This window comes from Rhagoletis zephyria, unplaced genomic scaffold (genome assembly GCF_001687245.7).
Source record: "Rhagoletis zephyria isolate East Lansing unplaced genomic scaffold, Rhagoletis_zephyria_1.1 Rzeph_scaffold_00663, whole genome shotgun sequence".
Lineage (NCBI taxonomy): Eukaryota > Metazoa > Arthropoda > Insecta > Diptera > Tephritidae > Rhagoletis > Rhagoletis zephyria.
This window is the reverse complement of record NW_016157747.1, coordinates 96,988-119,419: the sequence shown is the minus strand read 5'-3', so window position 1 is coordinate 119,419 and position 22,432 is coordinate 96,988. Positions and strand designations below refer to the sequence as shown.

Genomic DNA, 22,432 nt, shown 5'->3' with positions numbered 1-22,432 from the left:
CCATTGATATATCTGTATACCAAATTTCAAGTTCGTGGGACTTATAGTTCCGACGTTATAGCTGATATAAAATTACATGCCTATTGGATGTTCCACGCCCTCTTTTCCAAACTCATTTATATAAACCCTAATATAAGTACCTACCATTAAAATGGCTCCGTACGAAATTTCAAGTTCAAGCGACTTATAGTTCCGGAGTTATAGCTGATAAAACATTCTTGGTCCATGGTACGTGCCGCTCCCCCTTTTACAAACTCACTTATATATAGCCTACTATAAGCACCTGCACAGATACGTCCGCGTACCAAATTTCAATTTCACGTGACATATGATTCCGAATTTTCCACGCCTATGTGATGTGCCACGCCTCCTTTTGCAAACCCATTTATATATACCTTACTGTAGTTATGTCTGTATGCCAAATTTCAAGTTCATGTGGCTTATAGTTCCGGAGTTATAGCTGATAAAATATTCCTATGGGATGTGCCACGCCCACTTTTACAAACTCATTTATATATACCCTACTATAAGCATCTACCATATGTGTGACTGAATAACAAATTTCAAGCTGATGTGACTTATGGTTCCGAAGTTATGGCTGATTAAAAATTTCACGCCTATGGGAGGTGACACGCCCCCTTGTCGAATCCAAATTTGTTTACCCTATTATAGGCCCAGGTGTCATGGCAATACTCTGTCAAAATTTTGTTCGATTCGGTTCGTCCGTTTAGGCTGCAACCTGGCACATACATACATACATACATACGTACTTCTCGGCCACAGGGCCACCTATCGTGTATATTTTTAGTCCCAATATTTATTTTCAGTTGTCTCAATTGTATTCTAAATATGAGCCACATCGGCAGGAAAATGCAGTATTTAGGAATATTCCGACTCTAGCGCCACCTAGCGAATGCATTTTTGGTAAGGATATTTATTTTATAGGTGCTGACACATGTTCCAAATATGAACCAAATCGGGCTAGCCGTTTAATAGTTTAGTGACATTTAATGTACAGAAAACTCTATGAAATTGTGAAATCGTGACGTCGCAGCACACGTCATTTTTCGGCAACAACAACAAAAAGTTTCAAATTTTTTTAAATCGAAAAACCTTCCACACAGAATTTCTNTTATAGCTGATATAAAATTACATGCCTATTGGATGTTCCACGCCCTCTTTTCCAAACTCATTTATATAAACCCTAATATAAGTACCTACCATTAAAATGGCTCCGTACGAAATTTCAAGTTCAAGCGACTTATAGTTCCGGAGTTATAGCTGATAAAACATTCTTGGTCCATGGTACGTGCCGCTCCCCCTTTTACAAACTCACTTATATATAGCCTACTATAAGCACCTGCACAGATACGTCCGCGTACCAAATTTCAATTTCACGTGACATATGATTCCGAATTTTCCACGCCTATGTGATGTGCCACGCCTCCTTTTGCAAACCCATTTATATATACCTTACTGTAGTTATGTCTGTATGCCAAATTTCAAGTTCATGTGGCTTATAGTTCCGGAGTTATAGCTGATAAAATATTCCTATGGGATGTGCCACGCCCACTTTTACAAACTCATTTATATATACCCTACTATAAGCATCTACCATATGTGTGACTGAATAACAAATTTCAAGCTGATGTGACTTATGGTTCCGAAGTTATGGCTGATTAAAAATTTCACGCCTATGGGAGGTGACACGCCCCCTTGTCGAATCCAAATTTGTTTACCCTATTATAGGCCCAGGTGTCATGGCAATACTCTGTCAAAATTTTGTTCGATTCGGTTCGTCCGTTTAGGCTGCAACCTGGCACATACATACATACATACATACGTACTTCTCGGCCACAGGGCCACCTATCGTGTATATTTTTAGTCCCAATATTTATTTTCAGTTGTCTCAATTGTATTCTAAATATGAGCCACATCGGCAGGAAAATGCAGTATTTAGGAATATTCCGACTCTAGCGCCACCTAGCGAATGCATTTTTGGTAAGGATATTTATTTTATAGGTGCTGACACATGTTCCAAATATGAACCAAATCGGGCTAGCCGTTTAATAGTTTAGTGACATTTAATGTACAGAAAACTCTATGAAATTGTGAAATCGTGACGTCGCAGCACACGTCATTTTTCGGCAACAACAACAAAAAGTTTCAAATTTTTTTAAATCGAAAAACCTTCCACACAGAATTTCTAAAAAAGTACCTTTTACAGAATTGAAATCGGTTCAGCCGTTTGGTCAGGCATCGCCGTCATACTGAAAACATTTCATTTTTATATATATAGATAATGAAAATTAAATAAGTAGAAGAGAAATAGTCAAGACTGGTCAAAATGTTGAGGTTCTACCGTTTTGTCGTAGGCTGTATTGAACATTTAAGTTTTTTTTTAAATAAATTTATACTGCCATGGCAGTTCGCCAATTGATGACATAAAATATCCTTCGTTTATATGGTGTTGGCATTTCCTCGGTTCCTGGCTCGATCTGCAGTAAAGGAACACGACTGCACTCTCCTGAAATGAGGTTACCTTGGCTATCATAACGATCAACCATCGACGACGATGCATAGTTCGCACTTTTGTTGAGTAAGTAATTGTGCAAAGCACAAGAAGCAGGTGTCAAGCTTTTGGTTTTTCTGCATCGAGTTTTATTGGACGAGAAAATACTTGAAAGCAGATTGCGAGTATGCCAAACGCATTTTCAACAATGTGCCTCAAGAATGATAGAATACAAGATTGCGCATTCCTGCGGGTGATGACGTCAAGATAGCAACGAATAGGAAAGAGTAATTAGAGATGGAGGAGAGAAAGAGTGTTAACAGTCAAAGAGGTCGCCATATTTACATGCATATAAACATCTCTGCATACATACAAACAGTTTGCTAAAATGACGTCACACGAACAACTGATTCTGTCAAATTCGCCAAGAACAAAGTAGCGGTACTGCTGATTGCGCCACCGTGAATGTGCCTTGCCCGAGACGACCTGTAATTAAATATACGTTGTCCTGCAGTCAAGTTTCGACCTGGGTAAGGTTTCATAACATTTGTTTGCATTGAGAATGCGTCGTCGGCTACTATAACAAAAGAAACGCCCATTTGACTAGCGGGAAACGGTCGAGGTGGGGTTAAATTTAGAGAATTGTTTTTCAGAGCTGCAGAAAACGAACACTTGTTGAAGACAGCACCATTCGATACGCGTCCATTGCAGCCAACATCAACGTAAATAAATTTGCATTGTGCATCGACAATGGCCATAGTTATAATAGGTGCTGCCCGAGTGCGCCGGCGCCTTCATAACAATATGTTTACCGTCTAGCGCTCCCACACAGTTTGGAAAATTCCACATTGCTTCAAATCCGGATGCAACTGCTGCCAACTGGTCCGATGTGGAAGGAACCTGGTAAGCGATCCACTGTTGAAGTTTGTTTTAATTACTTTGTGGTAAGACCTACCTTCATATACTTATCCTTCAACATGGCGTAAATGGCATTGAAAACTTCTGGAATTATTTTTGATATGGTGTTTGGTGCAATCCGGAAAAATGCAGCTAAGCTTTTGAAGCTATCGCCAGTGGACAAGTACCGCAGGGTCACGGCTAAACGCTCACATGGAGGTATGGCTTTACGCATGTTTGTGTTCAGCTTTTGAATTCGTGGCGAAATCAAATCCAGCAATTCCTTGACATTTTCTTCATTCATCCGAAGAAAATTTTTAAACAGAAACTTTGGGTTTTCTATTTCACGAAACTCGCGTAGAAGTTTTTGATTTCCACCTTCAATTGGGATTTTTGGAGCCAATCACGAACCCAAATACTTATTTTTTAAGGTTTTTTTTGTATTAACTTTTTGTTTTGTCATTAACATACAGGATGTAATTGCACATAATATTCGTGCTAATTTACGTTTATTTCGAACGTAGTACATTTTTCTCTGATTATTTTTTAAAAACTTGCTCCCAACGTTTGAAATTTGTCTGACATTTATTTTGACAATCGGGACATAAAGAGACGATCGTGAGACCTATTGCGATAATATTTGGCGCTGAGCTCATTGACGCAACAATGAGACAATCGAAATTGTCGCAAATCGCACCAGTCGTTAGATTTAAAGGTTCATTAACAAAGATTTGCACAAATAATGGCCGAGGAGATGCCGAAAGATTGCTGCCTTTGCGGCAATCATGGGGCCCTAGCTTTAAATCGCTACTACCAACAGTTGTAATTTTTTTTTTACTGAATAAGGGACAATTTAATTGCTATGCAAATGTAGAAAAGCTTTTTAAAATTTTGACTTTTTAATTTTTTTTTTACATTTTGTCATGCAAGTGTCACGTAACGTCAAATCACTGGTCACCCATATATAACACTCTTCAGCAGTTGGCTAGGGAATCGATAAAACCAAGTTTTTTCGTAAACATGGATTGTATATACACACATATAAAAGTAATTTCTTACTTTTCACAGGCTGGCGATTTTAAACGTTTTTTTCAAATTGAATGTAACTGCAATTAATTTAAATTAAAGTATCGGTATGATCAAAAGACCTTTTTGGGATTTTCAGTGCGAGGAATCTGAATCTACAATTGCAGCCATGGAAGGAAAGTGAAGGAAAATTACAATCAATGTTTCTTCATGTGTTTTGCACCAGAGCGCACCCTAGCGGCCGTTTTCGGTAAAAATATTAAAATATCTTTTGATCATAACAGTACTCCAATTTAAATTAATTGCAGTTACATTGAATTTGAAAAAAAACGTTTAAAATCGCCAGCCTGGGAAAATTGAGAAAATACATTTATATATAAAATCTACACTCAGAAAAAGGTTTAGTTATAATAACCAAGATTTGGTTATAGTGACCAAGTGGCATAGTTGGATATGGCGAAATAAATATCTAGTTCACGAAAGTCTGCAATTTACTTGAGCCTTCTAGTTGGGACAAATGTATATTTGTTAATAATTACAAAACGACTACCTTGAGTGGACAATATTGTTAGTTGAATAAAATCATTGTTGAGCAAATATAAACAATGCTTTGGTTGATACAAGTTTTCAATTAATTTTATGAACTTGCTGTAGACGTGAATCAGCTAACCGTTTATTATTGGAGAAAAAGTTTCAGTTTGACACAAATAAAAATTTACTCGATGGTTGTTGTGTTTACTTCTTTTATTTGCATATATTAAGCATAAAAAATACAAACGTATTTACATAAATAGTTACTAGTGTAAATAATACATATGTATATGGTGGTAAGAATTTCCTAAAAAGAAACGATTAAACAGGAATAGTCGTGCGAAAACCCAGGTCAATATCTGCTGGAAGTGCTGGTTTAAGTATACTGCTTTTTCCTTGGCTAAATAGATACTTTCTAATTATAATTCACATGAATTATATATCCACTGAGAAACGCCGGTTGGCATCAAACTTTATATTTTTAAATAACCATACCCGCACCGAAACAACTCGCGGCGATGGCAAAACTGAAAGTGAGACAAACAAGCCTGGGCATGTCATACATAGCACACACTTTTCTTTCTCTACCCAGCGCAGTGATCGACATGCCATATCTTACTGAGCGCTCTGTAACCACACGCGTGTTTCACCCGTATACGAACAGCGGTAGCGGAGCAATGATTTCCACGCACACAGTCTCATTCATTGAATCGTTTTTATGCAATGGTCGGCATACTAGCGCATTCAAACGATTCAATAAGTGGGACTGTGTGCATTGCTTAGCTGGCGCTCTTCGTATGTGAAACACACATGAGGTCAGAGAGCGCTGATCATTATTTAGGGGGTGCTCATAAGCATGAATATATTCCGCTCTCAAACCAAATCGATCAACTAAGACTTGGTAACTATGACTAATCCATGTGTTGAAAGAAAGCTTATCTGTATTAGCAGAGCTTAATGGCATCCTTTTATGAACCATACTTTAAGTTGAATGGAATTTGTAGAAATATGCTTCAAAAAAATATTTATTAGTATTTACCAAACCCTTCAACTAAATTAACGATTTGGTACAACCTAGATGAATATTAGAAGCTTTAATATATTTAGTTATAATTACCAACCCATGGTAATAGTTCCCAATCCTTGGTCACAGTTCCCAAATGTTGTCAAAATTCGGGAACTAAATATCTTTAGTTGTCGAAACTAATCCTTTTTCTCAGTGTAGGCTTTCATAAAATCTTAGGTTAAACTATTCCCCAGAAAAAAACTGAAAACTCGTACAGTGTAATCTGTAAAAGTCAAATTGTTCAACTCATTTCTTGTAATTCATGTTATTAAATTAAATTATTATATGTACATATATTTACATAATACAAAACTAATTGTCGTAGTCTGCTTCCAAAGAAGCTTCCATTGCAGTTTTTACAAGATCTATGTGCAGTTTTTTAGCAGCCTTTCTGTTTGTTTTTCAATTTCACGCATTTGTGATGCCAAATACATACCGATCGTATGCCAATTGTCTTGTTCTGCCTCTAGGTACTTGACTGCATGCTCCAGTATGTCGGTTTGTTGTAGTTTTCCTTTTTCATGAGTGGAAGAAGTTAGCGAAGTGCTGCAGCCTGGCTGTGTTTCGTGGGCATCTAATGTTGACACTGAGCATGTACTTTTTGTTAAGTCATGTCGATTATAAAATTGCATAGCGCCAATTGGTTGGGTGTTCTCTGCCGCCTGACCTGACTTTGTCTTTATTTTATTCTTTACATTTTGGAATGCCGTTTTTACATTGGCCTATTTCCCTTTGCAGTCTTCCACTGTATGTGCGCGAATATTGCCAAATACATGGGTGCGCCTCTACAGCTAGTATCAAGTCATTAATGGCACTATAAGCCCACAATGAAGTAACACTCGGCTTCTTCCTTTTTTTGATACAGGTGCTGATACTGGTTTATCAGAGACGCAGGATGCAAATTCGGAGCTCACTGCATTTTGCATCGCAGCCAAGATTTCGTCGTCGGACTCCATGTTAAAGCTTAAAAAATAATTATGATTAGAATATAAATTAAATTAACAGGTATGTTACTTACGAAAGCAAGGATATAGTTTTTGGACACAATGAGGAAAATATATAAATTAGTTAAAAAAGCGTAAATGTTGTTGTGTATTGTTCAATTCAATTACCGCACAAGAAAACAATAAAAATTGCAGCATTTTTGAAATTTTTATTGACAATCGACCTATCACACGATTGTCGCACACAGGCCGTATTTGATTGGGCACAGTAAGCACAATATCGGCCTCTATTGCCGCATGAGTCAATTTATTGTGAAATCACACGATTGGGGCATAAAATGAGGCAATAATTGGTGTATAGCGGCAATCGTGCGATCCCAGCTTTAGATTTTATAATTAATTTTTAATACTTTCTTCTGCGAGCTAAATAGGTGAATATGGAAAATATTATTTTTGAACAAAATTCTGTTTTCAACGTCGTAGCTGCCAGCCGAATAGGATCAGAATATTGCTATTTTTTTTTTAAAGTACCGCGTTTTTTTATAAGTATCTGAATCTCGATATGTTACGTAATTCTTATCTAATTAAAGGTAAGACCTATAGCTTCTTTAATTATTTGAGCATCGATTCTCTTTATAGCCAGAGTTGATCATTTCTGTTGTAAATGCCGATTGAAGGAGCTTACTCTTGGACTTTAAATTGCCGAGAAGGGACAGTTTTGCGACAGAAGTTTTTAGCCAAGGATCCAATGTATATCCCTATGAAAAAAATATTGCCTTTGTCGGTTACGGTTTTTAAAATGTTTGCTGAAAATAAATTCCTCAAAGAATGCGGCATTCGCAGCATACGATTGCGAACGACTCACTGGTGCCGAGCCGTTGAAGAACTGTTGGCAAATAAACGTGCAAGAAATAGTTTCGATACTAGCAAGTCAATATTCTTATTAAGTCTCATCAAAAAATTCCTTGTCGTTTAAAGGATAAAGGGGATGCCGCATTATACTAAAGCCAGCTTGTCGACATAAGCTACTATTCCTACTATCAAATCTCGAAAATTTGGTTAAGAATTACAGTACACACTTTCTTCTTTTATATCTAGTAGTTTTTTTTTAAGATTGGTCCAAAAAAATCATAATAAAGAAAGAAACCAATGCAGGTATTTAAAGCACAGAAAAAAATATTATTAAAAGGACTACGTTCTCTTTGACGTACGTCAAAGGTCAAGTAGAAGTGGGAACTTGTATGAGTGCCCATTGGTAGCTCGGTTATGTAGCTTAAATAATAGTTTAATAATAATAGTTTAAAGACATTTTTATCAAAATTGATAAATATGACATTTGACCAGTTTTGTTACACAAATACTCCCACGACAACAGGCAAAAATATTGGTTACAATTTGTCAGTTTGTTTGCCATATATACGTTTTATCGGTGCATTTGCAAAACATTCGCATTCGCAAAAGCTCCGCATTGATTGTTGCGAATGCGAATATTAAAATTAATGCGGAAGCTTCGCGGTTGCGAATGCGAATATTCGCAACAACCCTGGTACGTGTGGTATATGGGGAAAAAATGCACTTATGTTCTCGGCACTTTGTTTAGCCAAGTTCAACGAACTATGCGACCAACGGCAAATATTGGTAATTGGTAATTGGTAAGGAAAGTAAATGATTTTAATGTGCTAATATTTTGTTCTTGCACAGTGGGACACAGTAGTTATATGCCTACTGCAACGGAATTTATTTTGGGGTATATATCAGAATTTGTATATATTAATAAACCGTGGCGTTTGTGTGAGTATAAACTCCAACAAAGCACCAGTGTTTTTTATTTGGAAAGATAAGAAAAAATAAAGAGTCCAAGTTTTAATATACCTAATATAAAATGGTGTTTGGCGGTTTAATTAATGTATTAAACCTAAAGTTCGGTTACAATGTTACCTCTGATATGAGATGGTGTGGTGGCGGAACGTCCGTAGTCGTTGGTGATTAAACTCAAACTGCGTATAGAAAGATTTAAAGTCTTAAATCGAACCCTCAAAACAGTTTTTAGAATTCGTTTGAAGGGGAAATTGGCCGAATACGTACTGACGTGAAAAGTGCAGTTTCTCACATATGAGCGTGTATGTGTGCATGTGTTAAGTTCACATTAGGGAGGAACTATTATAATATAATTTAATAATTTGGTTTAGCGTGGAGGCCTAAACAATATATGTACATATACTTATATATATATATATAAGATCGGCGGTATGTTGAGATATACCGCTTTCCGGGAAACGGAATTTTTGTACCAAAATTTTAATAGCGGCAAATTACCGGTTTTGGCGAGAATAAATACGCTTTTTATGAAATTATATATATGTACATATGTATATGTATGTATATGCTCGTTGGCAGTTTATATTTAATAATATAACTTTTGAGAAAATGAGTTATATTATTTTAATTATTAAGAAAATTAAAATTTGCCTACTCACTACTTTCCTTTACGTTATGTGTATATTAGGGCGGGTCGATTTAAAAATCGCTCATTGCTCTGTGAAAATCGTATTCTAGGGATCAAAATAAGAAACTTTGCTGAAGGAACCATACCTCTAAAACGAATTCTGATGTCCCCCAATTTGGGTCGAACTTTTGGGTAGGGGCAAATTTTGAAAAATCCCACTTTGACCCATTTAGAGTGCTCCAATCGAGTCCAAATGTATGACCGACCCCCACTAACTTTGGACGGCCGATCCACCCATGCCAGTGGCACACCCCCTGGAACTCCCCTGGGGGGTTCCCCATACAATCATTTCAAAAAATCACCATTTTTGGCCTTTACATGAAAAAATCAGCTAAATGGCTATGTTTTTTCTTTATTTTTATTTATTTATTTATAATAATATTTATTATTTATTTATAATAATATCTATTTTTTCTCTTAAGAAATTTATTTAGTCAGAACATATGTAAATGAAAAAATTAATTTAAGTGAGTTATAGAAAAGAAACTAAAAAAAATTATTGTTTGAAGTCTTTTTTACTTTCAAGTCTGGGCAATTTCGCACGGCTCTCTAATGTCGTCGCCATAACAGCCTCTACATTTTCCGGTATAACCCGTTTGGAAACGCTAGCTAGCAATTGAACATGTCGTTCCGTTCCTTGTATGTGTGATGGAATTTTTGGATCATTAAACGGTGGATCATCTTGATTTAAATATTCTTTCAATGTATCGTACGGAATGCTTCGCGTGAATGGTGGTTCAAATACGATATTTATATCATTCAAATTGATCATTTCCGTATAACTTGTGCAATTAAAGTTTATATCTGTTTTTTTATAAACTCTAAGTTCCATTGGCTCGTCAACATCGGTTCGATAGCGTAGAATTTTCTTGATGGCACAGTCGCGCTTTTCTTTGCTATCATCAAACAACATTGATAACAAGATATTTTCCGAATGCGCATAATATGAATTATCTTTAATTACTTGATTGACAATTTTGCGTAAACGAGGTTCTAGAAATCGTGACCAACCAATGAACTTGAAAAATAATGCACTGCCGTACACGACAGAGCTGTAATACTTGATATTGAAGTACATTGGCACATAACATTTAATTATAAATTCAACCAGAATTCTTAAATTTGCATCTGGATTTTCCGTTGTCACATATAATCGCAATAATCTAGCGGCCTTGGTGAGCCACCGAGAATGTACAATTTTCCCTGGTTTGATGTTAGCCAGATCCACCGGAACCACGCCGCTAGAAATTGCATGGGCCATGTCGTATAAGTACTTCGAATCGGTGGAAAATTCAATTTTTTCTGGAGCAGGGGGCATATTTTGCAACTCAATTTTCTGGAAGCCGTCCACCACCTGAAAATATATAATAATAAAATAATTAAAAATGGTTGACAATTATAATAAATGAGTGATAGCAATAACTTACCGGAAGAGTTTCACAAGTTTCGATTTGACGGCTCAGTTTTCCGGTTGCCGATCTTGGTCCAGTGCTGGTTGATTTATCCAAAGCTTCAAACAAATGCCGAAACGGAAGTTCGTTGAAGTGTAGAAGGCAAACGAACCAATGCAATGGTCTTTTTAACAGCAATTCGAATCGTCGTATAATTCCACCGTGTGGGCCAGTGTTTGTTGGCTCACCGTCAGTGCATATTCCAATTAATGCATCCAGTGATATATTTTTATCGTTGAAAAAACCATTTAATTTGGTTGTTTTGTATTCAGCGGTTTCATGTTCCAGTCTTACGTAACCAATCAATTCAGAATTGGGTTCTCTCAAAATAACAAGATGAGGTTCTTTTACCATCCTAGTATGATACTTCTCATCAATTTTATCTATCGTTAAAGTATCATCTTTTCTGCCATCGAATGAAAACGCTAACAAATTGGTATCATCTAACCGTTTGCGAAGCACTTCTTGTCTGCATTTCTCTTTTTCTCTGCGAACTTTCGATTTATCCATGATGAGAGGTTTCCCATGCTTATCTTTAATTTTAAAATCTTGCAAAAGAGCGGTTCCCAATGCTGATGCTACTCTGTCAGGCACACCAAATCTGTCACATACCAAGGCAAAGTTAAAACAATCGTATCTCTCTGTGTATTGTGAACTTGTGCTTCTATCCATATCTTCTTGAACCGGTGGCGGTGCGTATGTTGAATCATCGGGATCTTGGTATGTTGGCATTGATGACATAGACGTTGCTCCTTGCTCTTCAGTTTCCATCACAAATGCATCCATTGTTAGTCTTCTCTGATTATGTTGATCGTGCATGAACTCTTTGAGGCGTTCGGGAACCCAGCCGCATGCACATGGAGCTGCCTTCAAATCGCATTTACATGTTCCAATGTAAAAAATTGTTTCCAGAGATTTTACATACTCTGTAAATTGTTGGGTGTTGTTTCTTCTCTTGATTTGCTCTTGATACTTGTCAAGCAATTTATTCAATTTATTCAATACACTTTTTTTCAGCATTATTTCCATACCAAGTTTTTCCCAAATTCCAATCAACTTATCTTGTACTTGAATAGTGAATGATTTATGGGAAAACTTTTTTTGTTCTGTTTTAGCACGTTCGCTTAAGTAAAAATAATATCTCAAGATATCCAGATGGGTTGGTAAATTAAGATCAGTTAAATCAGTAGACACACCAAAAACAGTAACATCATGCTTGGGTATATGACTCATTGGGTTTTCGATAGTTGTTGATGTAGTTGCTTCATCTTGCGGTGTAGAGGATGGTGGATTCATTGTAAACTTTTTGATTTGGAATGGTCACTTCACTTATTATTTTTTTTGAAATATTTTTTTATCTGAAATTAGCACTTCACACTTTGAGTTCTTCACAACGACTTAATGCATTCACAAAAACTGTTGCGTTATATATGGTCTACGAGACGAGGTAATAAGAATGAAATGGTAATTTCAATTCTACCTGCTGTGTCTTGTGGTGGCTTAAAAAAAACAACACAAGCAATTTTACGATCTGCAATTGTGTCACAGTGATACCTTCATTGTTTAAAAGGGTTGCGGTGCATTCCAGTGATACCTTAATTGTTAAAATGGTTGCAAAAAACGCGCATTTCTTAAGAAGGTGCCTTAAAATACCCACAAAAAGGGTTGTAAAAACAACCTTCATTTCTTAAGTAGGTGCTATAAAAAAACTACACAAGTAAGTTTACGACATGCAGCTGTGTCTTAAAAAACGCACACAAGCAATTTTCCGATTTGCAATTGTGTCACAGTGATACCTTCATTTTTTAAAACGGTTGAATAAAAAACCCACACAACTATGTTTACGACATGCAAATGCATCACAGTGATGCCTTGGTTTTAAAAGGGTTGTAAAAACGCTAATTTCTAATAATTTTTTTTAATTTCTTTTCTATTACTAAGTTAAATTCATTTTTTCATTTACATATGTTCTGACTAAATAAATTTCTAAAGAGAAAAATAAACTCCAAAAAGAAAAAACATAGGCATTTCGCTGATTTTTTCATGTAAAGTGCAAAACCGGCGATTTTTTGAAATGTTTGTATGGTGAACCCCCAGGGGGGTTCCAGGGGGTGTGCCACTGGCATCGGTGGGTCGGGCCTCCAAAGTTAGTGGGGGTCGGTCATACATTTGGACTCGATTGGAGCACTCTAAATGGGTCAAAGTGGGATTTTTCAAAATTTGCCCCTACCCAAAAGTTCGACCCAAATTGGGGGACATCAGAATTCGTTTTAGAGGTATGGTTCCTTCGGCAAAGTTTCTTATTTTGATCCCTAGAATACGATTTTCACAGAGCAATGGGCGATTTTTTTTGCCTCCCCACAAATCGACCCGGCCTAGTGTATATATATAAGTATAAGTACGCTCTTTGCTTTGCCTGTTGTAACGGCTGATGCTATTGTTGGCTGCTTGGCTAATGTGTGGGGCTCGATTAGTTTTTATTATTGCGCCTGGTGTTGTTGCCGCTGATGCTGGTGATGGCTTGGTTGGGTGATGGCTGCTGATTGCGCTTTGTTGCTGTGCTTGTTGCCACTTAATTTGCCAGAAATGTATGCATGTACACAAAGGTATTGGTACAGAGAACTTTTTCCACAGTATTTTTTTTTCAAAGTGTTTTGTTTTTTTTATGAATATTTTTCGCATTCAAATTATATCAAATTTGCTTCGTGCAAAAGAGTTGCAGGTATTTTTATTTATTTATTTTATTTTTTTCACTCTGAGTTAGCGATGTGTAAGTAAATGTGTATTTCGCTTGCATATATGTACATATGTAGCACTGTATGTATGCGTGCACTTTTGTTTTTTGAACACTTTGTGTTTATTGATTTTTTCCACTTTTTAATAGTTTTTACATTAGTTTAGCGGACGTACGAGTACGGATTTTTTTTATTTTTATTTTGAAGTGTTTTTTTTTCTTTAGGAGCTGGGCCACGGTAGGCTGCGAAGGACCATGAATAATTCATTCGCTTGGTCTCTTTGCACTCACCTCACTATACTGTAATTTCCGTTTGAAGGATAAAGACTTGTTTTCGGTTTAAAAATGTAAAAACTTTAAACTTAGTTTAGTTTTTATGTATTTACAAATTTATTTGGCTAATAGATTTCAAAACCGTGTTGAATCCGATGATTATTTTCGAGAAGGGCGCGTGCACGATGTCCGACATTTTTGGCTGAACTGACTTTCTGCGGATTTCGCACGATGATAGGGAGGCGGCCGTGCGCGCTCGGTACTCATATTTTCGGAGTTGACGTCGGTCAACTGCCACTGCTGCGGCCAAGGATTGCGCGCACGGCCGTCGTATTGCGCTTTAAGCGACGGCTTAAACAATATATGTAAAAAAAAATATTAAGTTTATAAGCACTGCCGCAGAAATTATAAATTTAATGGTAGTTTGTAAGATTAGAAAAGTTATCGTTACTTTCGAAAGAAAGATTCAATAAATACATATTATAGCAAAAAAAAATATATGATACCCACAGTCATTTTTTGTCTATGTCATCAAATCTGCACCGTTCGTTCGATTTTCGAAAATAAGGTGTCAAATGAAAGAGCTTGGACTGTAGATGCCATGACTCTAGCCCTTGATTTTTGGCAACTTATGTTCGAAAATTTTTTTCATATGAAAAAAATGCTGAGCACCGTCAAAAAAAATTGCCAAAAATCAACGGTAAGTCCAAGATACTTAAAATTTGCACTAAAATTTAATTCTAAAGACGCTGATCAAAAAGTTAGAAATTTTAGTCAAAGTTTGCAGAATTTTCATAGTTTTCGCGCAAAGTCTGAACCTTGGATTTATGTCGTGTTTGTTAAGTAATCAGCTGTACTTTCATAAAAAAATAATAAGCGTTAAATAACATAAAGAAAAATAGCGAAAACTTACTAAAATGTCGCGTAACAGTTTTTATTTGGTTCACTGTATGCGTACCTCGGTAACCGATTTATCAATTTGAACAAAACTCAGTGCATTTAATGACCTTGGCACAAAAAAGCTATATATAAAAAAAAAATCGAAATCGGGACTAAAATTACGCCCACTTTCCACTTTCAATAAAAAAAAAAACCTTAAAAACATATTGTGGGTTGCGTTAAAATGTTGCACCACGTTGAATTTTGTATTCTACCAGCTAAAGGAACGTATACTAAAAATTCGAAGTTTGTGAGAATTGTTCATATCTCTGCTTGACTAAGTTACCAGAAACTACATTAGCGTTGTGAGAGCAAACTATTGAAAACAAAACTGAAATATCCAAGTGGGTAGACATGGATAAATTTCTTTCACAACGATTAGAGGCATGAAATATTACCCAACTGCACAATAGGAATAAATATAATGAAACTCACCAAAAAGGATTCAAATCATTCCAAGCAATTGTAGCCAAGACAGTTTGCAATTTCGGTTAGAGCTACGAACACAAGTTGTCAAGTTTCCAAGAATTCCTCAACCTAGCACCAGGCGACAGAATCAACTTTCACACGAATAATAACAGTTGCTTGAACTATCTATCTTCTGGACATACGGTGTCAAGGTGCAGAATCTCATTCAATTGTAGAACATGTCACTTGAGGCACCATGCTCCTGTATATACCGGAAATTCCACCAAAATCAACTGCTTCAACCAATAATTCGCATCTCACAGATGACATCGCGCCATCATCCGCCCAAGCTAGACGTGACTACAAACGCACTACACTACAAAGGGGTTCTATTAGGAATAGCGCGTGTTAGTACATTTTTCCCGCGCACTAATAGACTCCGACTCAGAACTCCTTCATTACAGAAAATCTTAAAAACAGGATCGACCTGCCGTCAAAGAGAATGCGTGCCCAGGTATCAGGTATCAACAATCCTGTTTCTGCGCAAGTAAAATAAACGCGCTATATTCAATTGCGGTCACGCATTGATCCCTCAATAAATATAAATACCAACTTTCTAGTTCTACCGCAACTCATCGGAAACTTACCAACTTGTGAGGTCAATGCTAAGACTAAGCAAGTGCTTCCGAACCTGCTATTAGCGGACCGACTTATGTCCTCAGAAGGCGACCCAAAAACCAAAACTCTCGCACGGCAAAACTTAGTGACCTATTCTTTGGGCGGGGGCTGAAGCTACCCTTCATAATAAGTCCCCAAACCGAAACCATGGCTCTATAGTTGCGGTTGAGTATGGACGTGTTCTTTATTCGCTCCATAAAAATTCATATTTATCGTGTAACTAATAATACTTAATCATCGAAAGACACATCAAACTATTATAGGAGTTTTGTGTCGTCGCGAACTACCCTCAGCAGTATAAAAAATCAAACCGTGATCGCAAAAAATACCTAAATAAATAATAAGACATTATGTGTATAAAATTAAATAAATTTTGTTTACATACAAAATACGAACGGTAGTTAAGTGAGAGATGAGTGTCGCGGGCGCTCTCCTAAAGGAGCGCAGGCACTCAATGCGAAGCGCAGGCAAAAGAAATGCACAGCACAAAAACCAGCAACAGCAACGCTAAAGAAAACCCTTATACATACTGCCAACACACCATCACAAACAGCAGATGCAGCCAAGCAAAGAGCACCATCTTGCTCTCCAGCAGTGATCACTGAGGACAACAACGCAGCTGCCGATACTAATACTTCGACGGCAACAAACAAAGAAGAAGAAAAACAAGCAAAAAATGCTACTGTTCAGACTGGGTTAGATCGCTACATTTTAATAAAGCGAAAGCACACACCCGAAAAAAATGTAAAACAAAACCCAAAAAATAAAATTTTTAAAGTGGTCACTTCAGGTGCATCTACATCGTCGGAGAATAATCGTTTTAGTATTCTCACTGATATGAATAATGATTCCAACCAACAGATAGTTAAAAAATACAAGCCTCCACCTATTTATCTACGAGAACAAAGTTCTAATGCTCTGGTAGATACTCTTTTAAAACTAGTAGGGAAAAATAATTTTCATGTGGTTCCTATTAAAAAGGGTAATATACACAAAGTGAAAATACAGGCTCAAAACGAAGATATTTTTCGTAAAATTACCAATGAGTTTGACAAATGTAAGAAATCTTACCTATCAACTTAAAAGTAGTCGAGGACTAGAAGTTGTCATAAAAGACATCGAGTCCAGTGTGAACTCACAAGAGAAAGAAAATGCCCTTAGGGAAGAAGGTTTTAAGGTGCGCAATGTTTTCAACATCAAAAATAAAGAATACATCCCTCAACCGATGTTCAAAATAGAGCTAAAGCCTGACTTTCATAATCTGAAGAAAGGGAACTGCACCAAATATACATATCAATAGCGATATCTTCTACACCGTAAAATCTCCGTAGAAGAACAACATAAGCGTAGAGGCCCTGTTCATTGTCATAACTGCCAGGAATTTGGTCACACACGTCGCTACTGCACCTTACCTGGTGTCTGTGTGATCTGTGGGAATCTACACACTTCTAAAGAATCTGTGAAACCAAAAATGGACCCAAAATCTAAAAAGTGCAGTAACTGCGGTGGAAATCACACTGCTAACTATAGAGGTTGTACAGTTTAGATCTCAATAAAAGAGAAGCCAATTCCCAAAAACATTCCTATTAGGCAAAACCCCATACCAGAACCCGCTAAGCCAATGTCTGCGCCAATGACTGTTAATAACTTTACTTCATATGCACAAATGCCTTAAAAATACTCCTCCGGCACTACCTCTTTTTGGTCAGAATAGTAGTAACCTAGGAGCCACTATAAACAACTTTATGACAGTTATGCAGGAGCAAATGATGGTTAGCAGAGCATGGTACAAGATTTGATTAAAAATCAGTAGTATAAATATGGCGGTTCTGGAACCGGAGCAGCAGCTGCTGCTCCGGTGGCTCAATCGGAGCAAGCTTTGCTGCTCCGCCAAAAGATGTCGCCGATCGTAATCCAAGTTCAGAACCCAGATAAAAGCCGCAAGATGTCGCTGGTGTCAAATCTGAGTCCGGAACCGATCACAGGGTGTTCCGCTGATGGAAATCCGAGAAATCCGATACCATTCAGAACCGGAATCGATCACAGGGCGTGCCGCTGATGGAAATCTGAGAAATCCGATACCATTCAGAACCGGAATCGATCACAGGGTGTACCGCTGATGGAAAAAGTGTGTTGGTATGCAGTCAGAAATATATACAAACGTACATACGTACATATGTATATACATATATAGATGCTCCACCCCTAGAAAAGTGTGTTAATAATGTGCACATAATGACATTTCAGTTGTGGGACAATACTTTTTTCGATTATTATCCATAAAATTAGAGCCGACACTGATTTGTTCGTGCTTTGGTTGTTGGTTTAAGATAAACTACGTACCTTCATCTTAATTTACTGAGAGACTTTACAAGGCGAAATTACTTAGCTTGTAATTTATGCGTAAATTAAGATTGACCTCTAAATTACGCCAATGGGAACANAAAGCTATTTGTATACAAAATTTCATGAAAATCGGACCAGCCGTTCGCGAGATTACCTGTTACAAAAAAAAGGGACTTCTCTTTATATAATTAGTATAGATATATCATATATAAAAACGTTTCTTATTCAACCTCCTTTTGGTGAATCCAAGTTAACGATACGGAATAAAACATCTAATAGCTGGTTATATCATAATCACCATGGATTAAAATGGGAAGATGGTGATTCGACTTTAATGGCTGTTATTGAATATATCGAATCATTAATGAAAAGAAAAAATTATATATTCTATGCTAAAGGATTGGAGAAAATCAGATGGATTCAACGTTTATTCGGATACGATATTATTTTATATAATTTAGATGATTTAGATTGTCCAAATTTAAAGAATTTNATAAAACAACTAATAACTGGTTATATCATAATCATCATGGATTAAAATGGGAAGATGGTGATTCGACTTTAATGGCTGTTATTGAATATATCCATTCATTAATGAAAAGAAAAAATTATATATTCTATGCTAAAGGATTGGAGAAAATCAGATGGATTCAACGTTTATTCGGATACGATATTATTTTATATAATTTAGATGATTTAAATTGTCCAAATTTAAAGAATTTATATATTAAAAATATAAATATAAATACTTGTAAATATCATGAAAATTCTATGATATGTGCTGAAAAAAATGTAATAATATTAAGAAAATTTATTTCTTCATTAAATATCTAATAATAAATAAAAATAAATAAGTAATTATAAAACTTTATTTTATTTCAAATTAAATTTTTTTTGTTCTCATCATCAACATCAGCAGACCTTTCCATTCATATGTGAAAGATGAAAAGATTTCGTATTATTTTTGAATTTGTTAGACATTCGGTGACTCTTTTGAATTTAATAAATTCGTCTTTCAATGAATATAAACGCGAAAAACAAGTATCCTAATCTTTTTTTGAAACGATGTATTATTAATATCTCCTGCTTTCTATATCAAAATATGAGTTTTCATAAGAAGTATGCTTAACAACTTTTCTCACTAAGTCAGCAATATATGAATGAATGAATAATGCTAGATGAATAAAACATTTAAATATACACATACTTTTATGAGCAATTTTTTTTTTTTATATGTTTATGTGGGATTCGTTATCGTCCACTTGGCGTTACTATACTTATTAGGCAAACAATGATGATGAAATCAAGATCAAGGCTATTTATAATATTAGCATTTGATTTGAATCATATAATGAAATTTAAATAGGATAATAAAAAATAAATATATTCTTTGACAGCAACATTGAGTTTAAGATTATTTCCACATTTTAATTGAATCATATTATGAAGTATAAAATAGATTACTAAAATATATGTATATTTAAATATGTTCTTTATCAACAGTTTACCTCAATGCTTTTTATATAGTTATGAAATATGTATAAATAAGCTAATACTGTACATTAGAAATTATTACTTTGTTTAAAGATACTTATAAAACACATCATGCCTGGAATCAATCGAATCCTCAATAGCGAGCATCATGGAGAGTACAACTTCGATTTCGAATTGGAGATGTTGTGCTTTGAAGACATGAAAAACCCTTATATATGTATTGAAGATGAAGATGAGGGTCCCCGGTTACAGGTTTTGGGCATCCCAGTCAGAGTAGCCCATGCTTTTTTTTTAACAAAAAATGGGATGAAGAGGATGACAATGGAAAATTCCTAACCGTTTGTGGCGGTGAAATTGAGGAGTACATAATGGAGCAACATCAAAAGCAACATGAATATGAAAGAAGGGGTTTGGATATTAAGACTAAATTAAAGTATTATAGTAGAACAAATAGGGAAGCGATGTATGATGTAGAAGTTTATTCTAAATCATATAACAATATTGTATTTGAATATAAATTAACTGTTGAATTGGTATTTAGAAATTTAAAATTTAATTATATAGAACTATAGATTTATTAAAAAAACTTCAGCGTTTATTTGAATATAATATTATTTTATATGAGAGTAATTTATGAAAATAGGCTTATTCTTAAATCGTTAGTCGTTGGAAAAGGTTTTATAAATAATATAATTAATAAGCTTCCTATTGAACTTCATTTGCCTAGTTATCAATTTTGTGAACCTGGAACGAAACTACGGAAACTTTTAGTAAGAGGAGATCGAGGGATTAATCTACTAGACACTGCTTGTAGAGAACATGATATATCATATTTATATAATAAAGATTTAGATAACCGACATATTGCTGATAAAAAATTAATTGAGAAGGCTTGGGAAAGAGTTAAACCGAAGGATAGCAATCTTAATGGGAAAACAAATGCTTGGTTAGTTACAAATATAATGAAGACAAAAACGAAATTCGGTATGGGGAACATTTATAGTAAAACTAAGAAAGTGGGAGGAAAAACTGGTTATCATCTCTTCAAACATGCTTTAAAAAGTGCTAAACAAAATTTAAAGAAAAGTGATAACTTAAAAGATGCAATTAAAATTTCACGAAAGGTTGTAAATAATATTTTTAGAGGAAAAAAATCTATAATAAAAGCACCACGTGTAATACCATTACCTAAATCTGGAGGATTTCTCCCATTAGCGCCTTTATTCGTAGCATTAGGAGCACTTGGAAGTCTATCTGGCGGTACAGCAGGAATTATTAAAACAATCAATGCTATAAAAACTGGAAAGGAGCAGTTATTGGAGGCGAAACGTCATAATAATACAATGGAAGCTATTTCAATGGGAAAAGGAATGTTTTTAAAGCCTTATAAAAAGGGATTCGGATTATATTTAAAACCATACCAAAAAAACTCTTAATGAAGCTACCCAGAAGACCTCTTACTGATGTAGACTTAAAGAAGTATTCAAAATTTATTCCAAATTTTAGAGGGGTATTCATGTGTGACACTTTACCCCGTAAACCATTTAAGAGAGAATGTGGAATAATAAATTTGGATAGTTCAAAGGGTCCGGGAACGCATTGGGTAGCTTACTGGAAAAACGATAATGAGATTGATTACTTCGATAGCTTTGGAAACTTACAGCCTCCTAAGCAAATAATAAAGTATTTAGGAAAAAACATTAACTATAACTATAATCAACAGCAAAGCTATAATTCATATAATTGTGGACATTTATGCTTAAAATTCTTATTATCAAAATAAATAAGTAATTATAAAACTTTCTTTTATTTCAAATTAAATTTTATTTGTTCTCATCATCAACATCAACAGGCCTTTCCATTCATATACACATACATATTAAATACTTAGCAATCAACTATGTGCACATTATTAACACACTTTTCTAGGGGTGGAGCATCTATATATGTATATACATATGTACGTATGTACGTTTGTATATATTTCTGACTGCATACCAACACACTTTTTCCATCAGCGGTACACCCTGTGATCGATTCCGGTTCTGAATGGTATCGGATTTCTCAGATTTCCATCAGCGGTACACCCTGTTATCGATTCCGGTTCTGAATGGTATCGGATTTCTCGGATTTCCATCAGTTCCGGTTCCAGACTCAGATTTGTCACCAGCGACATCTTGCGGCTTTTATCTGGGTTCTGAACTTGGATTACGATCGGCGACATCTTTAGGCGGAGCAGCAAAGCTTGCTCCGATTGAGCCACCGGAGCAGCGCCGCTGCGCGAAGGGAATGGCAATGAATTCGCTCTCCGAAGCTTAAACAGGAGCTGAATGCGTGTACAAAGGAATTACGAATTTTGTTGCAGGTGGAAAAAGAAAGAAGTACGCAGTCGATCCTTCAGTCCTTGTCTGCTTCGAAACAGACTGACTACTGCCTTTGGCGAACACTGAAGCATGCGAAGAGGCCCGTTCTTCGAGAAGCACCATTACGTACTCAGAACGGAATCTGGACGAGAAATGATGAGGATAAAGCAAACGATTTCGCCTGTCATCTTTCACGAGGCTTTAGACCCATTGAAGGCTCTCATCCTTCCAATATTTCAATACCCCCCCAGTAGCCTTATCACA

At 35.8% G+C, this 22,432-nt stretch overlaps 2 protein-coding genes across 2 annotated transcripts in view; one reads left to right on the top strand and one right to left on the bottom strand.

The window, feature by feature from the left end:
- The window catches only part of LOC108360951 (prolyl endopeptidase-like), a 50,356-nt gene that overhangs the window by 4,305 nt on the left and 23,619 nt on the right, over nt 1-22,432 (top strand). The window lies entirely within an intron of this gene.
- Nucleotides 9,934-12,674, bottom strand: LOC108360950 (uncharacterized). The gene is made up of 2 exons (XM_017613446.1): nt 10,910-12,674; nt 9,934-10,836 (listed from the first exon to the last, which is right to left on the bottom strand). Exons 1-2 carry the CDS (start codon nt 12,227-12,229, stop codon nt 9,979-9,981), a joined length of 2,178 nt encoding a protein of 725 aa, XP_017468935.1. The 5' UTR covers nt 12,230-12,674; the 3' UTR covers nt 9,934-9,978.